The sequence below is a fragment of the Sinohyriopsis cumingii genome, chromosome 8, assembly GCF_028554795.1.
Source record: "Sinohyriopsis cumingii isolate HCF-2022 chromosome 8, ASM2855479v2, whole genome shotgun sequence".
Taxonomy (NCBI): Eukaryota; Metazoa; Mollusca; class Bivalvia; order Unionida; family Unionidae; genus Sinohyriopsis; species Sinohyriopsis cumingii.
In genome coordinates this window covers 28,502,045-28,525,128 of record NC_142968.1, presented here as the reverse complement: position 1 = coordinate 28,525,128, position 23,084 = coordinate 28,502,045, and the positions used below count along the sequence as shown (strand labels likewise).

General features: G+C 36.8%; 3 protein-coding genes across 5 annotated transcripts in view; 1 reads left to right on the top strand and 2 right to left on the bottom strand.

Annotated features, from left to right (window-relative positions):
• Positions 1–23,084, top strand: part of LOC149793196 (uncharacterized) — a 495,646-nt gene that overhangs the window by 107,836 nt on the left and 364,726 nt on the right. The gene's annotated exons all lie outside the window — the stretch shown is intronic.
• Positions 3,882–4,849, bottom strand: LOC149793202 (uncharacterized). The gene is made up of 2 exons (XM_089968961.1): positions 4,286–4,849; positions 3,882–4,187 (listed from the first exon to the last, which is right to left on the bottom strand). Exons 1-2 carry the CDS (start codon positions 4,688–4,690, stop codon positions 3,882–3,884), a joined length of 711 nt encoding a protein of 236 aa, XP_089825087.1. The 5' UTR covers positions 4,691–4,849.
• Positions 17,842–23,084, bottom strand: part of LOC149793201 (uncharacterized) — a 28,409-nt gene continuing 23,166 nt past the window's right edge. For all 3 annotated transcript variants that reach the window (XM_089967150.1, XM_089967151.1, XM_089967149.1), the window contains 3 exons: positions 20,584–20,676; positions 19,474–19,536; positions 17,842–18,348 (listed from right to left, as the gene is read on the bottom strand). In XM_089967150.1, coding sequence (XP_089823276.1) covers positions 18,095–18,348; positions 19,474–19,536; positions 20,584–20,676 — 410 coding nt within the window. In that variant the 3' untranslated portion in view covers positions 17,842–18,094. The remainder of the gene's footprint in view (positions 18,349–19,473; positions 19,537–20,583; positions 20,677–23,084) is intronic.

Here is a 23,084-nt window from a genome sequence, read left to right as displayed (position 1 = left end):
TAGGTACTTCTCCGTAATATATATTTGATCCTGAAGTAATTACAAACAAGTACTCGTATTTTAGAATTTATGTTTTAAACGTTAGAAATCTTTCCCCAGGACTGACGATGTTTCCGATTATTTAGTTCACGACTTAATATGATTTCAATATATAATGCCTGTTGGTCCTCCATCGATCAGAGTCGCAAAAGACTTTTATAATTTTATACTTACCCGGAAACGGAGATCGAAATAACGGATGTTTGATTCGCTAAACCCCGAAACTGTTGAGGAAGCAAGAGCGATACATACATTTGCTCGAATGAGAAAAATAAGATTCACCCTATTTAAATGAGAAAGTGACAACTTTGTTAGAGTTACACGAGTGAGAGACACTCAACTGAAATACACAATCAGAGACGTTAATATAATTAATAAATATTGTCATGAAAGTGAAAGTGAGGAACAGCGATTAAAAGTTGAAAAGTTGCTGTTAAATACTTTTCTTGGAAATGGTAGATAATAGTACTGATGCAAACCTGTTAACACTATCAGATCTAGTTCTAATAGACTCTCTCACGGGTAATAATAAGTATAATTTATATCAGACTAATACTGCACTAAACGTAATATCAGAAACTGAACATAGGATTGACTCATATGATTGCGTTGAAAGATACATATTTCATCAGGAGCTGGACGATATTATAGTTGTAGAACCTAGTATTGATGAAGATTGTGACGCGTGTAGTAGGTCTCGAACATTCCGTTGAAAAACCATACAAAGCTGGAAAGTTACGGACAGAAGCAAGCTACAAAAATATTAAAGAGCTGATTGCTGGATACATCAACCTATCCGTCAATGACATAAATATAGAAGAAGAAGATATTCGTGGTCTTTTTAGTTTTGCAACAGCATATGCAATTCTCAGACAACAAATTTTAAACTGAGACAGTTATATTATGTTGTTAGTTATATGGATACAACAGAATATATTTATCGTGATAGAGTCAATGATATTACTGAAGTAACAACAAATGTTGGTCCTCCATTTTCATCCTCAGAATGTAAAAGTTTAACAGAGAACATATATAATGATATATCATCTGAAGGGTATGTTAAGTACATATATTGTCTTGTTGATCATGTTAATAATTAATTTAGTGCTCTAGCTGATTAAGCTGCTGCTCTAAATAAATTTTCTACGTCAGTTGAAATAATAACTTAAACAGTTTCATAATGGCATACAAAGAAATGATTAATTTCAATCGTAACTCATCAGGTCCCTTAGGCAACGGCAGGGACTAGTGAATCAAGTACTACAAATATTACAAATAAAAAAAAAAAACTACTGTGTCAGTTGCGCCAGGAAAATTATAGCAAAATAACAGTCATATGATATTCACAACAACTGAAGTAGCGTCAGCAGGAGAGACAGCAAATACATTACTACTGATAGCGTCAGGTGCAGGTATTGTATTATCAGCAATAAATTAAAAACATTGAGCCCAAATATATGAAGAAATATACTTCGTGTCAAATAGCAATAGCGACTTACAACAAAATGCTTAATCAACTTCGATCTTTTCTCAGAGATGAAATGTTTATTATGTTAGATCTGATGCGAGAACTGTGAGTCAAAGATGATTTGTTTCTTGATTTTATACCAGGTACACAATACGGAAAAAGAATCACAGTAAATTTTGTGAAATATGTAATATGGAATAAATATTAGTAAAGTATACTACGTTGAATTTAAAATAATTCATTTCCCATTTAATCATATGTCGATTATGCTTGACAATGAAAAGTACAGCATGTATTTCCAACGCAGAAAGAATATATAGAGGATATTTGCTTGAAACGAGTGAATAACGGATATATTTCATTGAGTGGATGAAAATACTGGAGATTTTCACCCACGAGATGAAATGTATCCGTTATTCACTCGTTTCAAGTAAATATTCATTTTATTGAATGCTCACATCCGTTGGCAACCTAAAGTTTGTGACACAGTGAACTAGCAAATGTCTTACGGTACTGTCAGCTGGTTACCGTTCATGTTCTGCTGCGCTATGTGTACCTGCTCCACAAAATTAGTTCCACATGACTGACAAAAATTAGCTGATATTTCCAGAATAACAAACTACAAGTTTCAAGAATAACAGACAGGGATCATTAATAAGAAAATAACCACAATTAATTCATCAATGTATAATTGTTGTTTTATTAGCGTACAAGAAAATATTAAAAAGGTAAATCAAAGTGAATTTGACGAGACGCCATATTTTACCATTCGAATCGGTGATAGCGATGAGTGGATGAAGCTGAATTCGGCTAAAATAAAAAAAATACAGGACCATGTGAGAAACTTAAAAAAACATATACAGGATCTAGTGGACATTTCAAGTGTATTGTATTCACTGTCGGTGTCACTAGAAATAATAATACGTCTCTATTTCCTCGGCTGTGAAGACACACTCCTGCTGCTCTTTGCATTTTTACTACTGACGTACTGTGTAGACTGTGAAAGCGACTGAGTTTCGCTTCTTTGCAGAAGGTGTCTATGTAAGTCGCCGTGGAAAATTGCATTTGTAAGAATACCATGAAATTCATGTCCAGGAATTGATTGATATTCTTTTGTAGAGAAGCTGACGGTCGCTGGTGCCAATGGTGGGACTGTTTCACGCATGCCAGGCTGGATGACATATATTAATGCATCTAATGTGTTCTGATATTTGAACTATCTGATTCGCTGGAATTCCTTCATCACTGGGCTTCTGGATGAGATGTTTCCGAACACTACTTGAGTATAAATAGAAAGTGTAAATTGTGTACAGTATAATTACATGTATGTAAGTGGTATGTACATGCAGGTGTTCATAGCTTACAATAGTGTAGCATTTTTTTTTACTTACTTACACAGTTTCACCAAAGTGCTTGCTATGATGCAGGTAAAGTGCATTATTACTGTATTTTTTTAACTTGTTACAACTGTCTTCGTATTATGCTTAGGTGCAGATAAGAGTTTCAGATTAGCAAAGGTTATATGTGATATCTTGAATTGAACAGGATTACTTCATTGAGATTGCATCTACTTTATTGTGATGACATTTGAATGTGATACATAAGTATTTAGAATGTACCTGCAAGGATTTATACGCTTGTCAGTTGGAGAGAGACCTGTAACAGTCATCATTTTCTTCATGATCTCATATAACTTTTTGATCTCCATTGGTGTTTTTTTGTACCAGTACTGTCCAGGTTTGGGGTTTGCCACATTTATTGAGAGAAAAAAGGGACTCTCAGAGCCATTCATATATGCAGGACGCTTGTTTCTATACAGTTTGTAAAGATCTACAGGGTCTTTCTGAGGGATGTCAGGTATGGCATATGCTTTTGGTTTTGCTAGTCAGAAAAAATAGAATGACTGACTTCATTAGATTTTATTCACTTGTACACGTGCAATAATTTGTCTTAATGACAAATTAAAACCTGGATTGATTCAAGGACGATGCATTATTTTTTCATTCAGATCTCTTCAACTCGTTCAGCTTTTACAAGGATAATGAAACATATGCTGGCTAACTGGAGTTTTTTTGGGTACTTTGGTATTTGATCTGAAGTATACCAGGAACTCAATAACCAGCATAGTGTTTAATGTGCAGCACTGTCAATGAGGTTTGCAACTTTTTGTTACATCAGAGTGAAGGAAGAAAATAAAAAGTTATTGTTGTTTTCTAGCAGGTAAAACTTTTAAAACTGGCTTACTTTATACACTAAGCAAATGTACAGAAATGTATGACATCCATCTGTTTTACATCATGCACTTATTTATGGTAATTCTATGTTTTAATTATTTTAATATTATTCAAATTATTTGCAGGATCCAAAACATTCATTACCTTATATTTATTTCATTCACTCCGGTTCCTGTTTTTATCTGTTTTTCAGTATTATACACAATATACTCCTGGTTGCTGTCATCTACATGCAGAGAGATGTCACCCCACTGGATGTTGTGTGTTTCCTTTCCTTTTCGCATTCCAAAGTACATGCTACAGATGAGCCACATTGAATATAAAAGAGCTGTCGGATTATCAGCACCCAAAGTCTTAACCTCATACTTCTTCTCTAGGTCCTGGTCAGAAATTGGGTCTGATGTCCTGGATGTGTTGCCTTTTCCCAATTGTTTTAGATCCTTCAGCTTTATGTTTAGAACAGATCTTGTCAAATTGAATGTCATTTATTATGGAACACCATGCGGATTTGTGCGTACATAGCGATTAATTGAAGATTTCATACCACTAAGTGATTATGGCTCAAATTCATAACCTTCTTTTTCCAGACAGATAAGATGAAATGAGAAATGTGTTGGTTTAGATCTGATGGTGGGATAAACTCTGTAAATCTTTGTTCCCCTTCACACTGAGGAAAAGCCATGAACAATTTCAAGTCACCTTTAGTATTTTTCTTGTTGTTGATATTTGCTTGCCCTTCCAAGAAAACATCCACATCTTCAGAAGTCACTTTCTTAAATCTGTCACAATGAAAGAAATTTGTTGGCTGTATCATTTGAAAATCTATTTCTTGAAGATTTTCATCATCACTTGTCACATCTGACAGCAATAGGTCTACTGCATCTTCATCAGTACTCAGTTTTTCAATTTTAATTTTGGTTGCAGACAGAGATGACAATGATATGTACATAATTAAAAAGTAGTTCACTGAGAGAAAATGAAAGGGAGGTAAGTATATTCTGACCCAAAAAGTAGTTCATGTGGTGAAAAAATATTGTTTCTTTTCAATACAGTGGAATATCAAAATTTTATTTTAATTAGAAAATGAAGTAATTCACTGCTTAGCATACAATTAAAAGTTGTATCTATTTTGATACGCTTGTTCGGAACACATACTCACTTACTGATATTATTCATAATCTTTGCAATCCGATTTTCACATGAAAATTGTAAAAATTGTACCAATATGTTAGAATCTGGCTCTCTGATGAGTGGTGAGATTTATTTGTATTTGTTTAATGAATAACTATATATATATATATATATATATATATATATATATATATATATATATATATATATATATATATATATATATATATATATATATATATATATATATATATATATATATATATATATATAATAGCAAAGGCTGAGACCTTACAAAGTTCTCGTCAAATAGCTGTATGCAATTTTGTATCAAACGAAAAATAAAAATCGCAATGATGAGAATAGGGGCTGTTGTATATGGATTACAACAAATTCATTGTAAAGCTGATTAAATCATCACAATAGAGCCTTGGTCTGCTGTGAAATGAACATTTTTGTCAATGGTCACTATTCGCAAATACGTGGACCAATGTAGAAGTTTTCAGCTAGCTGAGAACGGAATAAGTCTGTCAAAACCAAAATAATGGGATATTAATAAAATAAAAATAGAGCAAGATGAAAGATTGTCTTGGTCAAATTTGTGTCTATATAAGTTATACAATTTTAATGGAGAGTGTAACACAAGTTTTCTTCTATTTAGCACTTTCTCTCAAGCTAATTAAAGATTACATCGCCAAATTTGTGACTCTTGTATGCAAAAGTATTTCATGACCCTCACTTATGATCATTATATATATATATATAGGTATGTATGTATGTATATATATATATATATATATATATATATATATATATATATATATATATATATATATATATATATATATATATATATATATATATATATATATATATATATACATACATATATATATATATATATATATATATATATATATATATATATATATATATATATATATATATATATATATATAGATATATATATATAGATATATAGATATATATACATATATAACACATGAGTCATGGGAGATAAAGTATTCCCTTTGTAATGAAAATAGAGTTTTTGTTGACGTTGTTGTTTAAAAGCACGTTTAGCACATTATAAATTCCATCGAACAAATAATGCGTTAAATGTATTGTTACAATTTCAAATCAATTTTAAAATCACTGGATGAAAAGTTACACAAATGGATACAAAATAAGTTGAAGAGTTTTCAAATTTATCAAAAAACATGCATAATCTACTAAAAATGATCTATGCCAACGTCTCTTAAATTTGTTAGTGTCAAACCATGGCATTTACCAATTATTATAATCGATAAAGTTGTCAATATAACCCCTAATGCTTTGTGTGGCAAAAGTATTGATTAAAGCGGTCGATGGTTCCGCCCGTTTAACGGAAGTTGATGCCAACTTATTTGTTTGCATTGGCTTACCTTCCTATACAACTCTACTATAAATATTATCTTCTCTAACAACACGGACCGCAATCAATGGAATATGAGTTATCTCCACTCTGTTGTCTTTGAAGATATGCAGTATGGACATATCCCAACTATATGAGAACTAATGCGGAGAGATTCAGAGTAGACTTCAGGTCTTCCTACAATTGATTAAATGTTCCGATATATAATAACATATCGACTGAATAACATATACCATTGACGCAGTTAACTGCGTCACATTACTGAATGATTTCCCCTCATTGCTAAACACAGCATGCCCGTACAAATGAACTTGAAATGTCTCCAATTAGTGATACACATTGGATACAGTATACAACGCATCATTCTTATTTATTTCATCACGTTTAACATATAATATTAGGTAAGCAATGTGTTGGACTTGAGTGAGTGAAAGTTGCGAAGACTCACCATCAGGCTTCATTGCATGATTTTGGACGCGGTGGATGACCAACATTTCCTAATATACCCTTACTGATACCCTGAGCTGACCAGAGAGTTTCTGTAATCTGCTTTCATGGTTGTATGATGAACATAAAATCTTGGCGCCAGATCTACCAGAACAATCCACTCAATGTCATCATTTAGGACAGCCTACCGTTACATAAGGTATAAGACCTGGATTGACATGACCTGGGCATGTCATGCCATTATTGTCATCTCCAAATAGATGCATTCAAATCATGTGGCGATCTGAGAATGGTAAAGCAGCAGGTATTGGCAACAAGTGATGTGCATTCAAACCTGCACACAGGCAGTTCAGGGAATAAAGTCGGTTTTCAATGGAAGGAAGTAGTAGTGCCATCGGCAGCTCCTTGTGTGACTAGGTAGTCCCATTTAGGAAACCACAGTTCACTGCCGTAGCATGAGGAAGGGACTAGAAAAGGTGATCTCAACATTGCCAGTTTCTGCTTATCCTTCGTCAGCATATAGCGATTTAAATTTTAACAAGAAGGTAAAGGTGACGGAACACACTATAGGTGGCTGGGATGTGATCACCCTAATGTACAGGGCATCAGCAGATTGGCAGGAAACAATACTTGCTCTAGTTGTTAGAAAACTGGCAAAATTCATAATTCAAAATTCGAGAATGCTGTCATGAGTGAAAACCATAAACGACGTTATATGAAGTAAATTTTCGGCATCGCTTAGCTGATGACCTGTGTTTGCCTGAGACTGCGTCTTGCGTACAACATACTATGGACCATTTTTCTTCAGCTTGAGACAATTATGATCTCACAATTTATGTTGGGCAGTCCACTTCGATGATGAAACATTTGGCAGAATTGCTAAAGTAAATGCGGCCTTTATCAGGCTACATACAAATGATTGTGAGAGAAGAATCATCAGTCTTCAAACAGAACTAAAGGCATATACCGCTAGAATTACATATATTTTATATGTATGTATGTATGTATGTATGTATGTATGTAGGTAGGTAGGTAGGTATGTAGGTATGTATGTAGGTATGCATGTAGGTGTGCATGTAGGTAGGTATGTAGGTATTTGTGTATGTATGTGTGACTGACTGACTGACTGGCTGACTTTATTTTCTCTTCAAAAGAGATTCCATCAGATTAAAAAAATTCAGGATAATGCAAGATCATAAAATAGAACAGAAAATTGACAAAAATACAATAGTAATCCAGTGTCAGCTACCGTATTGACAAAACGAAATATCTCAATACCTGCAATTATGCAAATCTGCAATCATTTGGCTGAGCATGACACTGTTCTTTTAACAGTTGCTTGATGATGATAATATTTCGAAAATTTAATACGTCTATAGTGTTATGTGCTTAACATTAAGTTCGAGGTAGCAACGAAAATGAAATGAAAAACTTATAACAGTGTAATTATGTATGTAGTTTTTTTCTTCATATGATTCATGTATTTATGCATATATATATATATATATATATATATATATATATATATATATATATATATATATATATATATATATATATATATATATATATATATATATATACTTGTTTGTGCGTATACCTGCGTGCATGCATTTATCATTGACTGACTGTCTAAAGGACTTAGTTACATCATCAACAAAGATTATATGATGTTACTAAGATACATATTATACATATCATAAGATTATGAGACACATTATAGACGAGAACGCAAGCATGATATATACATAGTCAACTAATGCGTTTACAAAATGAGATATATAAATACAGAAAACCATATAGAAATCTCTAGGAAATATACATAAACAGATACTTAAACAAATACATAAACACACACACAGCTGTCATACAACAAAATTTGCGGATTTGACTAGAAGACTTTGGCCTTTAATTGTTTATTTTTAATGTTAATTTACTATTTACTTTTTATATCATGTTAGAACATGTTAGTTGATAGTAGAGCACAACATTTTATTGTAGAATGAAGCTATGCTGTTTGCGGTCACCAACATGAGCCTATCTGATACATCATCGTCAATGGACGACATGCAGTCAAACCTGCTTCCAAGAAGTGTCTCCATCAATATATCTTCTTTTTGATTGAATAAGTTAACTTCGTCTCTCACTTCACAAGAGTCAACCACTCTCTCAAAGAAAACGTTTCGTTCGTCAAGCAGCATTTCGCAACCTAAAATAAGATGTTTCGCTATGTCGTCAGTCTCTTTTCCAGAGTTTGCATACCGTAACTTTACCAACAGGCATGATATATAGTTTCATTACTTCAGAGAGAGACCATAACATGGATGGAAATTTACGCCCAAAAAGCCATATACTACTTGGTTTTAAGTCCAAATGAATGTTTCTGAAGTCAATTGAATCATCCCTTAGTTCCATATTTGCTCTTCAGGTAGTTTCATGATGGTTTTGAATAATATCAATAATATGTCTTTCCAGAAGAGTTTTTCTTCTGTTTGTACTCTTGCTGCATAGTCTACAAGAACACTTCCCATACCATATTTCTTAGTTATTCTGTCAATATATGGTATAAATCCCATCTGTTTTAGAGGGTTGTTCAGATACTGACATAAGCGCATAATGACAATCTTTTTCCAGAACAAAAGTCCAATCGCCCTTACACAATAGGTTAAAAAAGAGCAATTTCATCCTATCTATGTATGCTTCCATTGACCAGAGTCCTAAGGTACTACTCGTTGCCTCCGTAGTCGAATATTTATCGAAAGCTTGCATACGTCGCGCTGCATATCTCTGGCATAACTCAAGTTCTTCTATATTCGAGTTTGTGATACCTGACCATAGTTCACATCCATATAGGACCGAGGGTAGAATAATTCTTTTCCAAATCTTCGGACTTGTTAGAGGGTTCATTCCTCCGTCCCTGATACCAATACAATATAAAGAGTTTAACAAGTGTTTGCCTTAATCGCATGCAGCTTGTATCGCGTCGTTTGGTTTTAAGTTGTATTTTAGAGCTATGCCAGCATACTTCTTACTTTTGACTGCCGGAATTGGAGATTTGTCGAGCATAAACGAAGGTATACCAGTCGTTATTTTGTTAGTAAACAAGATTGTGCAACTTTTATCTGCGTTATATCCTAATCTCCACCTTTTCGCATAGTCGAAAATTGTATCAAGCAGCTGTTGCATTGAATGATGCGAGTTAGACATTACAGTTGTGTCATCTGCTAATAAGACACAAGGCAGGTGGAGATCGACAAGACTTAGACCTCGCAAAGTGTGATCTAATTCCATCATCAAATCATCTATCGTTTCAAGAAAGAACCAGGCAGATAATATCGAAACGTTTGGACAGCTTGCCCGCAAATAAAACAGAGCTTGCTACTCTCTCAAACGAGTCTTTCGTGATGAGCCAGGTCTTCCCCTTGACGCCAAGTCTGTACAACTTGTAGAATAACCCGTTGTGCCAAACTGTGTTGAAGGCTTTAGCATTATCAAGAAATGTAGCATGTACAGGAGTATTTTTCTCGAAATAGTAGCATATAGATTCTTTAATACAGAACGCTGCAGTTATACTACTGCAATTATTTCTAAAACCCTGTTGCAATGGATTCGGAAAAGAAATCTGCTTAGAAAATATAAGTAGTCTACTATATATAATTTGTTGTATGTATGTATGTATGCATGTATGTATGTATGTATGTATGTATGTATGTATGTATGTATGTATGCATGTTTGTATGTATGCATGCATGCATGTATGTGATTTTCATCAGGCACAGCTTGAATTGTGTGTTTGGAAAGTATGTATGTATGTATGTATGTATGTATGTATGTATGTATGTATGTATGTATGTATGTATGTATGTATGTATGTATGTATGTATGTACGTATGTATGTATGTTTATATGTATGTATGTATGTATGTATGTATGTATGTATGTATGTATGTACGTATGTATGTATGTATGTATGTATGTATGTATGTATGTATGTATGTATGTCTGTATGTATGTATGTATGTATGCATGTATGCATGTGTGTATGTATGCATGCATGCATGTAGGTGATTTTCATCAGGCACAGCTTGAATTGTGTGTTTGGAAAGTATAGTATCCATTGTGGAAGTTTAGAAGGAAAATTCATATCTCATGATAATTAATTAGCAGCATGAAGCAATGGTACTACACACCACAGAACAGTTGACTAGGGAGTGGGTTTCTTTTAGAGCCATTTTCTGTCGCTGTAGCATTTGTCAACTAGTAGTGACTTAGTTGTAAGAAGATGGGATCGTTTGACCAAGACTAAGTTGAAATAATATTTTGTGCATGTGCGCCAATGTATTTTGGGAGACGTGCTGTCCTAATGGACATGCAAACGCCTGACTTGAGCTTTTCGGGTAAACAGGAATGGTCATGTGCTACGTTTCTGCGGCCTATTCCGATGATATCTCTAAAAAAGTTTGAACCGGATACCTGCTCAGAAAATTTCATGTTGAATTCAACTTGATTAATTTGTGCCAATTGTGGACATTTAGTCTAGTTATAAGCAATCAGTGATTCTAAGAAAAGTTTATTTAGGAATGCGAGTGACGGGTTCAAATAAATAAGCACAGTGATTCTTAGTTTTATCTTAATCATGTTTGGGAATCAATAATCGGGTTGATGGTTCATCTTAGGGAAAGTAATCGATTTTAATTAGACTACATAATAGTCACGTTTATGTCACTACCTGACGAGAGATCATTTGAAAACGCGGGTAATGTAATACATTTGGATTATGCGCATTTGGTTATAGCGCAACGTTTTAAAGAATTCTTAGATGTTTTATTACTTGTTTGATTATTCAAACTCAGTCCTATGGAAATATTCATTAGGCCAAACAATAGCCAGTTACTAGAAGCAAGCATCAAAGAGTGAAGTGCTAGTGAGTTTCCAGGATGTCATGGTTTACCTTTGGTGAATTCAGCCCAGAGTCGCATCAGTGTCTCTGGATTTCAATAGTCCCTGTCAAAATCTAGTGGTGTACATTAGTTGCGTGACTGCGGGTGTAGTATTTATGGCTGGTGACTGTTAAAATACACAGCTGAATAAACAAGAAGAGACTGTTCTGTCGTCGGCAGATACTGTTTATGTCTCTATGGTGGGAAGTGTGATGTAATTTTACAGGCGAAATATGGCTTGAAACCATGATTGTATTGGCTTAATGTGGCGTTGTAAAATAGTTGTCTGTGTTAGGATTCTTTACATAGTTTTACGGAGTGAAATGCTGACGGTACGGAAAGTTGTTGAAGAGAAACCATGCAGATGTGCAATTGATAGACAATTGCATAGTTGTGAGATCTGTAGTCTTATATTCATTAGAGTAAAATTATGTTAATAATGGACACGTTGCGCTTTCTACTTAACAACATAAGCTGTATTGAAATCATTGAATCATGGGGAAACTTATAACTTATAGATGAATCGCGCAGGGTTTAAAACCGATCGTCCAAAGCTAATACCCTTGATTGGTAAATACATATATATATATTACTTGGCATCCGTCCGTCTACGAGAGACGATGGCATAGCTCCAAAGTATGCTTTTGCTTATCCTTCTTTTTAGCTCTCTTTTCAGCTTGCTTTATTCTTCTCTTTTCCTCTGCGTTTTGAACTCCCTGCCTGACAGCTAGACGCCAGCTGGAACGGTTGTTTGCACAGCTCTCCCAGTCGTTGACGTTGATGTTTGCTGTCTTCATATCCTTCTTGCAAACATCTTTGTAGCGCAGATGTGGTCGTCTAGTTGGTCGTGCACCTTCTGCTAACTCCCCATATAACAGGTCCTTGGGAATGCGACCTGGGTCCATTCTCTTGACATGGCCGAGCCAGCGAAGGCGCCTCTCGCTGAGTGTGGAGAACATGCTGTTCATGTTGGCGCGTTCTAGAACCTCTGTGTTGGGTACTTTGTCCTGCCACTGGATGTGCAGAATGCGCCGCAGACATCTCAGGTGGAAGCTGTTGAGTTTCCTCTCGTGTCTTGCATAGGTGGTCCATGTTTCGCTGCTGTAGAGAAGTGAGCTGAGCACGCACGCTTGGTAGACACGCAGTTTGGTCTTCTCTGTGAGGTTGGGGTTGTTCCAGACCCTCTGGTTAAGTCTGGCCATCACTGCTGCTGCCTTGGCAATCCTGCCGCCCACCTCAGAATCAATGGAGAGTGAGCTGGAGATGTTAGATCCGAGGTATGTGAAGTTCTCGACAACTTCCAAATTGTACCCATCGATGGAGACAGAGGGAGGGGAGTCTGTGTCCTGTGCCATGACATTTGTTTTCTTCAAACTGATGGTCAGTCCAAATTCCTTACATGCATGGGAGAGGCAGCATACCAGCTGCTGAAGTCCATCTTCCGTGTGTGATGTCAAGGCTGCATCGTCGGCAAAGAGCAATTCACGGATGAGTACCTCTGTGACTTTAGTCTTAGCACGGAGACGGGCGATGTTGAACAGCTTGCCGTCAGCCCTGGTATGGATGTACACTCCCTCGCTGCAGTCCTTGAATGCGTACTGGAGAAGCATGGAGAAGAAGATGGCAAAGAGCGTCGGTGCAAGGACACAGCCTTGTTTGACTCCGCTAACGACTGGGAATGCTTCAGATGTTGCGCCATTGAAGCACACTGTGCTGTGCATGTTCTCATGGAACGACATAATGACAGCAAGCAGACGTGGGGGGCAGCCGATCTTCTGCAGGAGTCTGAAGAGTCCACTCCGACTAACCATGTCAAACGCCTTCGTCAGGTCTATGAAGGCAATGTAGAGGGGCATCCGCTGCTCGCGACACTTCTCCTGCAGCTGACGTAGTGAGAAGATCATGTCTACAGTTGACCTGCCGGCTCGAAATCCACACTGGGATTCTGGGTAGACGCGGGAGGCTAGGATCTGCAAGCGTGCCAAGGCAACACGGGCGAAGGCCTTTCCAACGATGCTGAGGAGGGAGATGCCCCGATAGTTGTTGCAGTCGCTACGGTCTCCTTTGTTTTTGTACAAAGTGACAATGTTGGCATCACGCATGTCCTGTGGGATGTATCCCTGTTCCCAGCAAAGGCAGAGGAGTGTGTGTAGGGGCTGGAGCAGTGCTGGTTTTCCGCTCTTGAGGACTTCAGGCGGAATGCCGTCGCTTCCAGGAGCCTTCCCACAGGCAAGGCAATCGATGGCTTTTCCGAGCTCTTCCAGGGTGGGCTGTGTGTCTAGCTCCTCCATGACAGGCAGGTCTGGAATGGCGTCCAGGGCAGTTCCAGTGACATTGTTTTGGGTTGCATATAGCTCAAGATAGTGCTCAACCCATCGCTGCAGTTGTTTCCCCTGGTCTGTGATGACTTCGCCCGTCTTGGACTTGAGGGGGGCGGACTTGTAGCTGGGGGGGCCTGTCGCTTTTTTGATACCTTCATACATTCCTCTTGTATCCCCGGTGTCAGCAGCTGTCTGTATACTGTTGCAAAGGTTCAGCCAGTAGGTGTTGGCACAGCGGCGGGCGGTCTTCTGGGCGTTATTCCTTGCAATCCTGAGGGCTTGTAGTGTTCTGGGGCTAGGTGCAGCCTTGTATGCCAGAAGGGCTTTCCTCTTTGCCTCAGTCACGGGCTCCATCTCCTCCCAGTTTGCCTCATACCAGTCGACATTCTTTCGCTCCCTCTTCCCGTAAGCTGTGATGGCTGAATTGTACACAGAGTCACGGATATGGGACCACTTGGAATCAATGGTGTCATCAGGTGTCACTTTGGTGAGGGCTTCCTTCAGTTTGCTGATGAACTGCTGTGTTTTCTCTGGGTTGCTTGCACAGTAGGTGTTGATACGTGGGTGACCCTTCTTCTTGGCGTGGTGCAGCTTCTTGGGTAATATTCGCACCTTGCTGGCCACGAGGGAATGGTCCGTGTCACAATCGGCACTGTGGTAGCTGCGGGTAAGGAGGACACTGGCCAGTTCTGCACGCCTGGTGATGACGAGGTCTAGCTGGTGCCAGTGGCGTGAACGTGGGTGTCTCCACGACACCTGGTGGATCTCCTTGCATTTGAAGAAAGTGTTTGTCACACATAGGCTGTGGGAGCAGCACATCTCCAGCAGTCGCTGACCATTCTCATTGATCTTGCCCCTTCCGTAATAGCCGAGACAGGTGGACCAGGCCTCATGGTCAGCTCCCACTCTAGCATTGAAGTCTCCTAGTAAGTAAAGGCTTTCATTGTTGGGGATACTGGATATTGCCTGATCCAGAGCCTCATAAAACTTGTCTTTCTCCTCGTAGGTGGAGTAGAGGGTTGGGGCGTACACACTGAAGATGTTGACCGGGCCTAAGGATGTTGACAGCCGGAGGGCAAGGATTCTCTCAGTACCTGATGATGGAGGTTCAATGAAGGCGATTAGCGTGTTCTTGACGGCAAAGCCTACACCATGCTGCCTAGGTTCATCCAAGGGCTTCCCCTGCCAAAAGAATGTGTAATTGGCTTCCCTGATGGTGCCGCTGTCAGCCAGTCGGGTCTCCTGGAGGCAGGCAATGTCGATGTTCAGTCGGGAGAGTTCTCTGTCAATGACGGCAGTCTTCCGTGCATCGTCGATCTGCTGTAGGTCAGTGGTCAATCCAGGACACATGGTCCTGATGTTCCAGGTTGCAAAACGAAGAGTTGGAGTCTTTTTATTTCTTCTTTTAGTCTTTCCTGGTGCTGAGTTTTGTGGCCCACTTGTCGAGATGGTTCTCTAAGCTCCACGCACCCAGTGAAGCAGGCAGGCCATGGCGGGCAGCACCTTACTGACTGGGGGCTGCCCAGCTTGAGGCGGGCGGTAGCTGTCCAGTGAGACCTGATGATCTCTCCCACCGTCAGAAGTAACCCCTGGCGCCAAGCTCTACGCCAATCGAGCTTTGACTTAGAACCGGTAAACTGCTACTTCTCGTGTTGTGCCGACGCCGTATGACGACGCTGGAGTGTCCTCTCCAGTGGAGCTATGAAGCCTGGGCAGGGTGGTATGGAGAATCAGCTGTTGCCCATGCAGCAGATCCCCCCTCTCCACGCAGCTGGTGTGCCCAAGGGAACGACGAATGCCGATACAGCTTGGCACCAACGGCGTCGCAGGAGTTGCCGGAATGACGTTGAAGTCAATGTCATACCGCCTTAGGGACTCCATCTCCGGATTTTCTGTCGGGGTTTACTCCCTTAGCCTTTCCCATGAGTGGATATAGCCACAAGGCAGCAGAGGTTTGGAATCGGAGTTTTCCTTCTCCTAGATGAGCTACCATCCAAGGTTTACGAGTCCCATCTACCCGAAGCAACTGGTTTTAAGGCGCCAGTGGGCCGCCTTCACCCCTTCTCCTGTTAGTAGAAAACATGGTCTGCCGGGCTTCAAATCTAAGCCACTCGCGAAGGCCAGGAGCTGGATTTTAGTTGACAGAGGCAGTAAGAGACGCAGGCCGTATGGGGCATTTTGGAAGATTGGGGCGCTTGTCTCCCACTCCCACCCCGGGCAATGTCACACGCTAAGATCTTCTCTCAATATCTGCCTTGATACGTAAATATTGTTCTATGTATAAAATGCCTGACTCTACTGTAGACAATACTTTTGTTTAATGAATACCATTATTTTAGCTTTCGACCTATCATGAAACAAAGTATTATATTTGTAACACTACATTTTCTTAATTAAATAATATACATCCCAATGAGCGATACACAATTCGTCATGTCTATAGCCCACCTCTCTCTTCTTGTTCTCTCTTTTTCTCTTTTTCTCGATCTATTTCTTGCTAGAAGAAAAACAAGGGCTGAAACATATTTCACGTGTTATTTTCCTAGCGGTTTAACGAAAATAACGAAAATAAATGTCAGGAATTTAAGTGTTCGATAATTTTGATCATCCTCAAACAAGGTAGTATTCATTACATGATTTTTTCCCAAATCAATGGATTACAGAAATGAATGATCTGAATAGGTTGTTTTAATCCTAACAAAGTTGCAGTTTTAAGTAAATGTACAAAAAGATATATCTAAGCCATGCATTGCGAGCATGATTTGTTTCTAGATCTAAAAGCAAATATGTGAAACTTGTGTGACTCGTCTTCGGAACAAACGTTTTGATAGACAATTCTTTACATTATACAAAATCTTGATGACCATGTGAATTCAAATATACACAGAAACATTGCAGCCAAATTAGTGTTTAATTCTTCTTGCGTCGTCTGTAACGGGCATCTTTACACGATGAGAGAAAATGTGAGGATTTCCGGCACCAGATATTCTCGTTGGCAAGCAAGTAATTGCATTTACGGAATCAATAAATACCTACTCTCATGATACTCACTTTTAGAAACATTAGGCAAAGAAATTATTGGACCAGGAAAACAAAGAAAGTCCTGATGACTCAACCCAATTTGGAATTATTCACTAACATGGGTCTTGGTCTACCTATTTGTATACTACTCTTTTATTTTTAATTTGTACATATAAACTGAAATTCAAATATTTCATAGAAAATACATTATTTATTATACATTCATCACTTACAAATACTGGAACTGAGATGCTTCTGCAGTATATAAAAAAATGGATTTCCTTGATAATGTTTTTATTTTTTCAATATAATATCAAATACAAATAAGTTTTAGAAACATTGGTTATATATATATATATATATATATATATATATATATATATATATATATATATATATATATATATATATATATATTGTTAGAGACATAAACATATACTTAGTTACTAAATATAATTTTATTACATTCAATTGGTAATAAAAACGCGCAATGCTTAGAAAACATAAATGTGATACACGGATGAGTATTGCCTAGCTCTCATGGAATTACATGTAATTACACGACTTCCTTTGCAATATTAGCTTTACCGGGAATAAAATCTATTAAATCTGATGTATATGAAGCACTAACCAAGCACTCACTAAGACTTTAACCAAGTGAAAATAAAATAATTAAATACGTGATTGTACATTTTAATTTTCTACAATGGGTCTTAACCTTTTACTATGGGATATACAATTTATCTTGACATTCGTATGCATATACATGCATACATACATGCATATATATATATATATATATATATATATATATATATATATATATATATATATATATATATATATATATATATATATATATATTTATCACATGACAATTAACTGTGACTTTATTTATATTTACATGATTTGTTTCTTATAAGAGTGGCATTCTGAACACCTATTGAATATTTCAATAGTATTTACGGTTATGTATTGGTAATGGATGGATCATGACCGTTTGTGCAATGTTCAAATCTTGTCTCACCAACACTCGTGATGCAGTTGTAGAAAATCATTAAATATTCGCATAACAGAACTTAACGTATACAGTCAAAACGTATCGTCATCTTATCGTTGATTTCTGCTCTGCACACTGGACAATGACGTAGAGAAGTACTGCAAATTGAGCACGTTGCTATATGGCTACAAGGCATAAAAGCTATGCTCATTTTGTCGGCAAAGCAGATCTTACAAAGAGCAGCGTCACGTAGTTCCCGGAGCTCTCTCATTGTCTCTGAATCGTTACCTGCTTGGTGCGCGGTTGGTGCCTCTTCTGTGTTATCTTTTGGGTCTACAAAGAAAGTAAAGTGCAATGTAGGATTGTAAAGGTTAGACAAACTACACTGTATTCATAATGTTCCTAGACCTTCGAAAACAGCCTGCTAATTCAATGAGCATCTAGTTTCCTTATCTGATAAATCAACCCCCACTGATGGATGATATGTGGCCCTGATATCACCTGTTCATAATATGGTAGGGTTAGAAGTTGTACTACTACATGCAGGATCAATAAGTTCTAATAGCCATGTGAATTTTGTGCAGATTCCGGGCAGTACTTTTGGTTTTGGATTCTATGCAATAACTATCTGGTTTTGATCCTACTTTTTATAAGCAAGGTATGGATAAAGGTTACCTCGATGAAGTTCGGAGAAGACAAGAAAATTAACACTCCAATTGTCTATATAGCTTAAACGCCTGTTGAGTTAAATAGCTCCCTCGTGCATGTTCTTGTGTTACAGATATTCCAAGAATGCGTAATCATTCTCGCAATCAAGGTTTCCTTGCCATTAAAGGCTTGACCCAATGAATGTCAGTCGGCACTAAACCAAAATTGAGCGGTTTTGAGTTCATCTTTCAGAGCAAGATAATTATATTTACATATTGTTTTCAAATACACGCTTATAATATATTTACCATTAACACAATCGTAATTTCACAACTTACATATATTAGAATTAAAGCAACAACAACAACACAAAAGTAAACACAAACAAAAAGAAAACAAACAAATAAATTACCTATCGCTTAGTGCATATATTTACAGAAATATTGACAAACGAATTTTAAAATATGTATTATTTTCCTCCCATAAATGAGTTATTCCTGAAATTACAAATCTCGTAAGAAACAAGAATACATTGGACACCAACGATATTCAACTGTCGTCGTGCTTTAATTTAATACTTTATTTATACAAGCGGCAATTGCTGCACTGTACCACCATCGGTTCTTGTTTAGCTTCGAAAGCATAAACCAGTGTACCCCAAGGCAGTTATGTTTTATTCGCAAAGGATCTCATGATAACTAATTTAATATACTATCTGCAGCAATTGTCATAAAGGGCTATACAAAACCTAATTTGTGAACGAGGTGGGTGCCAGAAGTTGCAATGAGATAATACAATTAATCAATATACCTGCTTGTCGGGGAGGTAGATTGTCTGCAGTCTCCTTCTCTTTTATGTGCAGTCTATTTTTCTCTACAAAAGACAGCAGATAAAATATCACACAAATGGAACTTAATTATATTGTATACAAAATTAATTTTTAATGCATATATATATATATATATATATATATATATATATATATATATATATATATATATATATATATATATATATATATATTTATAATTGTCTAAGTGTGTGCTTGTGTGTGACTATTGCTTATACGGGATGAGTATCGCACACCAAAATGACGCCAAACAAATCGTCTCGAGCAATGAAGAAACGAAGTACAATATAATGGTCCAAATGACTTTACTGTTGCATGATGTTTTCATATTTATCGTTTAGAAATCAATGAATCTTGCACTTTACTCATGGTGACCGATCTTTGATATGACTAATTTGTCCTTAATTATCCACCACATAAATATTGAATCCTCTAGGATCATCAGAAAAATATAAATTAAGTAAAGCTATAGCTATTTCAATATGTTTCTCGACACGAAACCATTACGTACTAGGTACAAATAAAACGAAATGACCAGTACATAATACAGAAATGAAATACTTCCAAAACAAATTACTCATGCATTTGGATGCGGAAAAAGTTTCGTCTGTGCAGGAACATGACGAAATATAATTCATCCCTAATATTAAAGACGATTACATGGAGAAAACAAGTGACCGTTGTAAATGTCAATGCTTGGCAAGTATGGAATTTAGCTTACATTGAACAAGCTTTGGTCTGACGTACAACATGGATTTATATATATATATATATATATATATATATATATATATATATATATATATATATATATATATATATATAATAGATACGTATGTGTCTGTTTGTATGGATGGATGTTAAAAAGCGTCATGACTGCTTTTAAAAATTAATTTCTTAACACATACCATGTTCTGAACATTAAATCTCGTATTTCAAGTGGAGTAAAATTAGTTTACACATATATATTGGAGAGGTATGCCTTGATATGGTAAAACATTCTGTACTGTTAAACACTGGATAAATATTTTTCAAAAGAGTTTTCTGATGAGGTGAATTTCTACATATACCTATGTTATGATCCTGGTGGATTGGTTTACCAGATATTTCAGGTATTGTAGAATATGCGGTCTCCATTTCTTCTAACTGGGAATGAGTTTCCGCTTATAAAAAGCAAAACAAAAAACAAGGATAAAATATAATGTCATTTGTAGACAAGTTTACCTTTTTGAACATAAAATCACCAAATATTATAGAGAAACACAAGTTTATTGCAACAAAAGGAGCATGATTGAAATATGGAACATAAATGTTTTGCGGATGAAGAACTCACAGAATATTGCATACCTTGATAGTACCGAAAACATATTTGGTACTACATAACCGACACCAGATTATTTCAGTTTTAGTTATAATTTTAGTTTCATATACAAAATATACCAAACATTTCTTTTACATAACTTATTTCAAGTTTAGTGCAAAGTATATTGTATTTACGTGGACAAAATAACACTATATTTGTAAAATTAATACGTTTAGCAAATATTTAACATATGTGAATTGAGTAGTATGGCAAACTATTCTATGATTACCGGTTTACAATGATACGATCTTAACATAATGCATGCATGGATTATGTTTGTGTAATGTGTATGTAAGTGTATGGATTGAGCAATTCACATCACATTGATACCAGACAATAAAGGCAGCGAAATGAAAATTAATTATGAAACATAAGACACAAAGAGACGTTGGGAAATGATTGTGTCATTCATATTATTTAGTATCAACAGCAACCATGAAACAACGGAACATCCATTATAAACTGACATAAGTTACTAACTTTTTCCGAATTCATTGTCACCCATCTCTCCCTGTGCCTACGGTGGCAAATAAAACCTGTGCGATAGAACCTTACTGCTGTGAGTGAACAGCCCTACATAGGTTGGTGTTCCGTGTCAGGCCGCATTACTTCATCTCTTTCGACATAGTCCTCCTCCAAATCTAGCTGATCCGACCCTTTCTTTGTATTTTTGACCATGTTAACGCTAGACATATGTTTTCACAACCGAACGCTATAAATAAACTGCGAAACATTCAAATCTCGTTTGCCTATTCTAGGTATTTCAGGGATACACTGATGCTCAAAATTAAATTCCTCTTTTGACAGTTTAATCTGATGTTGATCGTGATTAGAATGGCTGTAAGAATGCAGCATTGCGTTGATGCCAAAACTAAACAGTCTGTGATACGGTTATTGCCCATGCCTTTGCACAGTGACGATGTTTACAATCTTGACATGGATATAAAATAACCGGAGCAGTTTCCAGGAATAGGCACTTTGAAGTCTATCTTAAGTGATTGCAAAGTCAACGAGGTTGATAAAGGCGAACATTTGTCATTCATTGGTCTGCATTTATATCCTTCGGAGTGTAAAAACGTTGGCGATGCTATTGTTTTCCTTTTCTGAAACCAGCATTTTCCTTTCTAATACGTTCATTACCTGCCATGTTAATCCTCCTAAGAATGATTATGCTGAACACCTTGATGTTCCAGGAACACAGGGATATGCCTCTACAATTCTTGCAAAGTCAGAAATGTTTCTGTAATATAGTGATGATTCCCGTTTTCCACTCTTCTGGAATTCATGCCACTTATATATATTTTGAAAATGGATCAAGGGCTCTTTGGCTTGTTTGTATCTTTGACCATATTAACGCTAGACATATGTTTTCACAACCGAACGCTTTCCAAACTTTCAGGGCAGTTTTGGTTTATCTTATTTTGGTCTTAGTAATATCTTCCAGATTTATGGCAAGTTAATTTTCTGATTCAGCGATTAATCCTGGAACCAGTGGGTCTGGTTTGTTCATTGCCTTATGAAAGTTTGTTCTTTCCGTCTTGCCATTTTCTCCCTTTCATTGGAGAGGATGTTCCAAGCTGCTTTATTCAAACGCAAACTCTTTCGTGTCAGATTTTACGATGTAAGCTTACTTATGATGTTTTCCAGAATCTTCATGCCCAGTCCCTTTGCTGCCCACAATTATTTCTGTCATCAGCTAATCGACAGCTAACGTAAAGAGGTAAAGTGAAGGACTGCGACCTTGTTTCTCATCTGCATTGATTCTGAAGCAGTCTGTGCGACTGGTCGCACATGGATTGACGATTGAAGTCTTGGTGCAGACGTTTTAAGATCTTTACAATTTTCAATGTGATAAGAAAGAATTGATGGGAGAAAAGGCGAAACCTGTCGAAAGTCTTTTCAAGGCTTATCACATTGATATAAATGGAATTGTGTCATTATTTTGCTCTAGTAACAACCAACGTCTAAAATTCTTTTAAAGGTAGGATTATAGTTTCCTGAAACAAACATGTTACTTTACGACAAGTACATCAGCGGCAATGACGAGCCTCTGGAGGATGATTGTCTTAAAAGATCTTGCTGGTGATGGATAGCAAGATGGTTCCTCTTTCGATATGATAGTTGCCAATGGTCATAGGTTTTGATAATGTAGTGACAATTCAAGCCTTCTGCTCGGAGTTTTTTTTTTTTGTCCCACTCCTACATCTT

What these genes read in the sequence shown, in the direction of transcription:
- LOC149793202 (XM_089968961.1), bottom strand. Translation starts at nt 4,690, where the DNA reads ATGTACATATCATTGTCATCTCTGTCTGCAACCAAAATTAAAATTGAA. An exon ending in TGAGCCATAATCACTTAGTG is followed by an intron (nt 4,188 to 4,285) that starts GTATGAAATCTT and finishes CTAAACATAAAG; the next exon opens with CTGAAGGATCTAAAACAATT.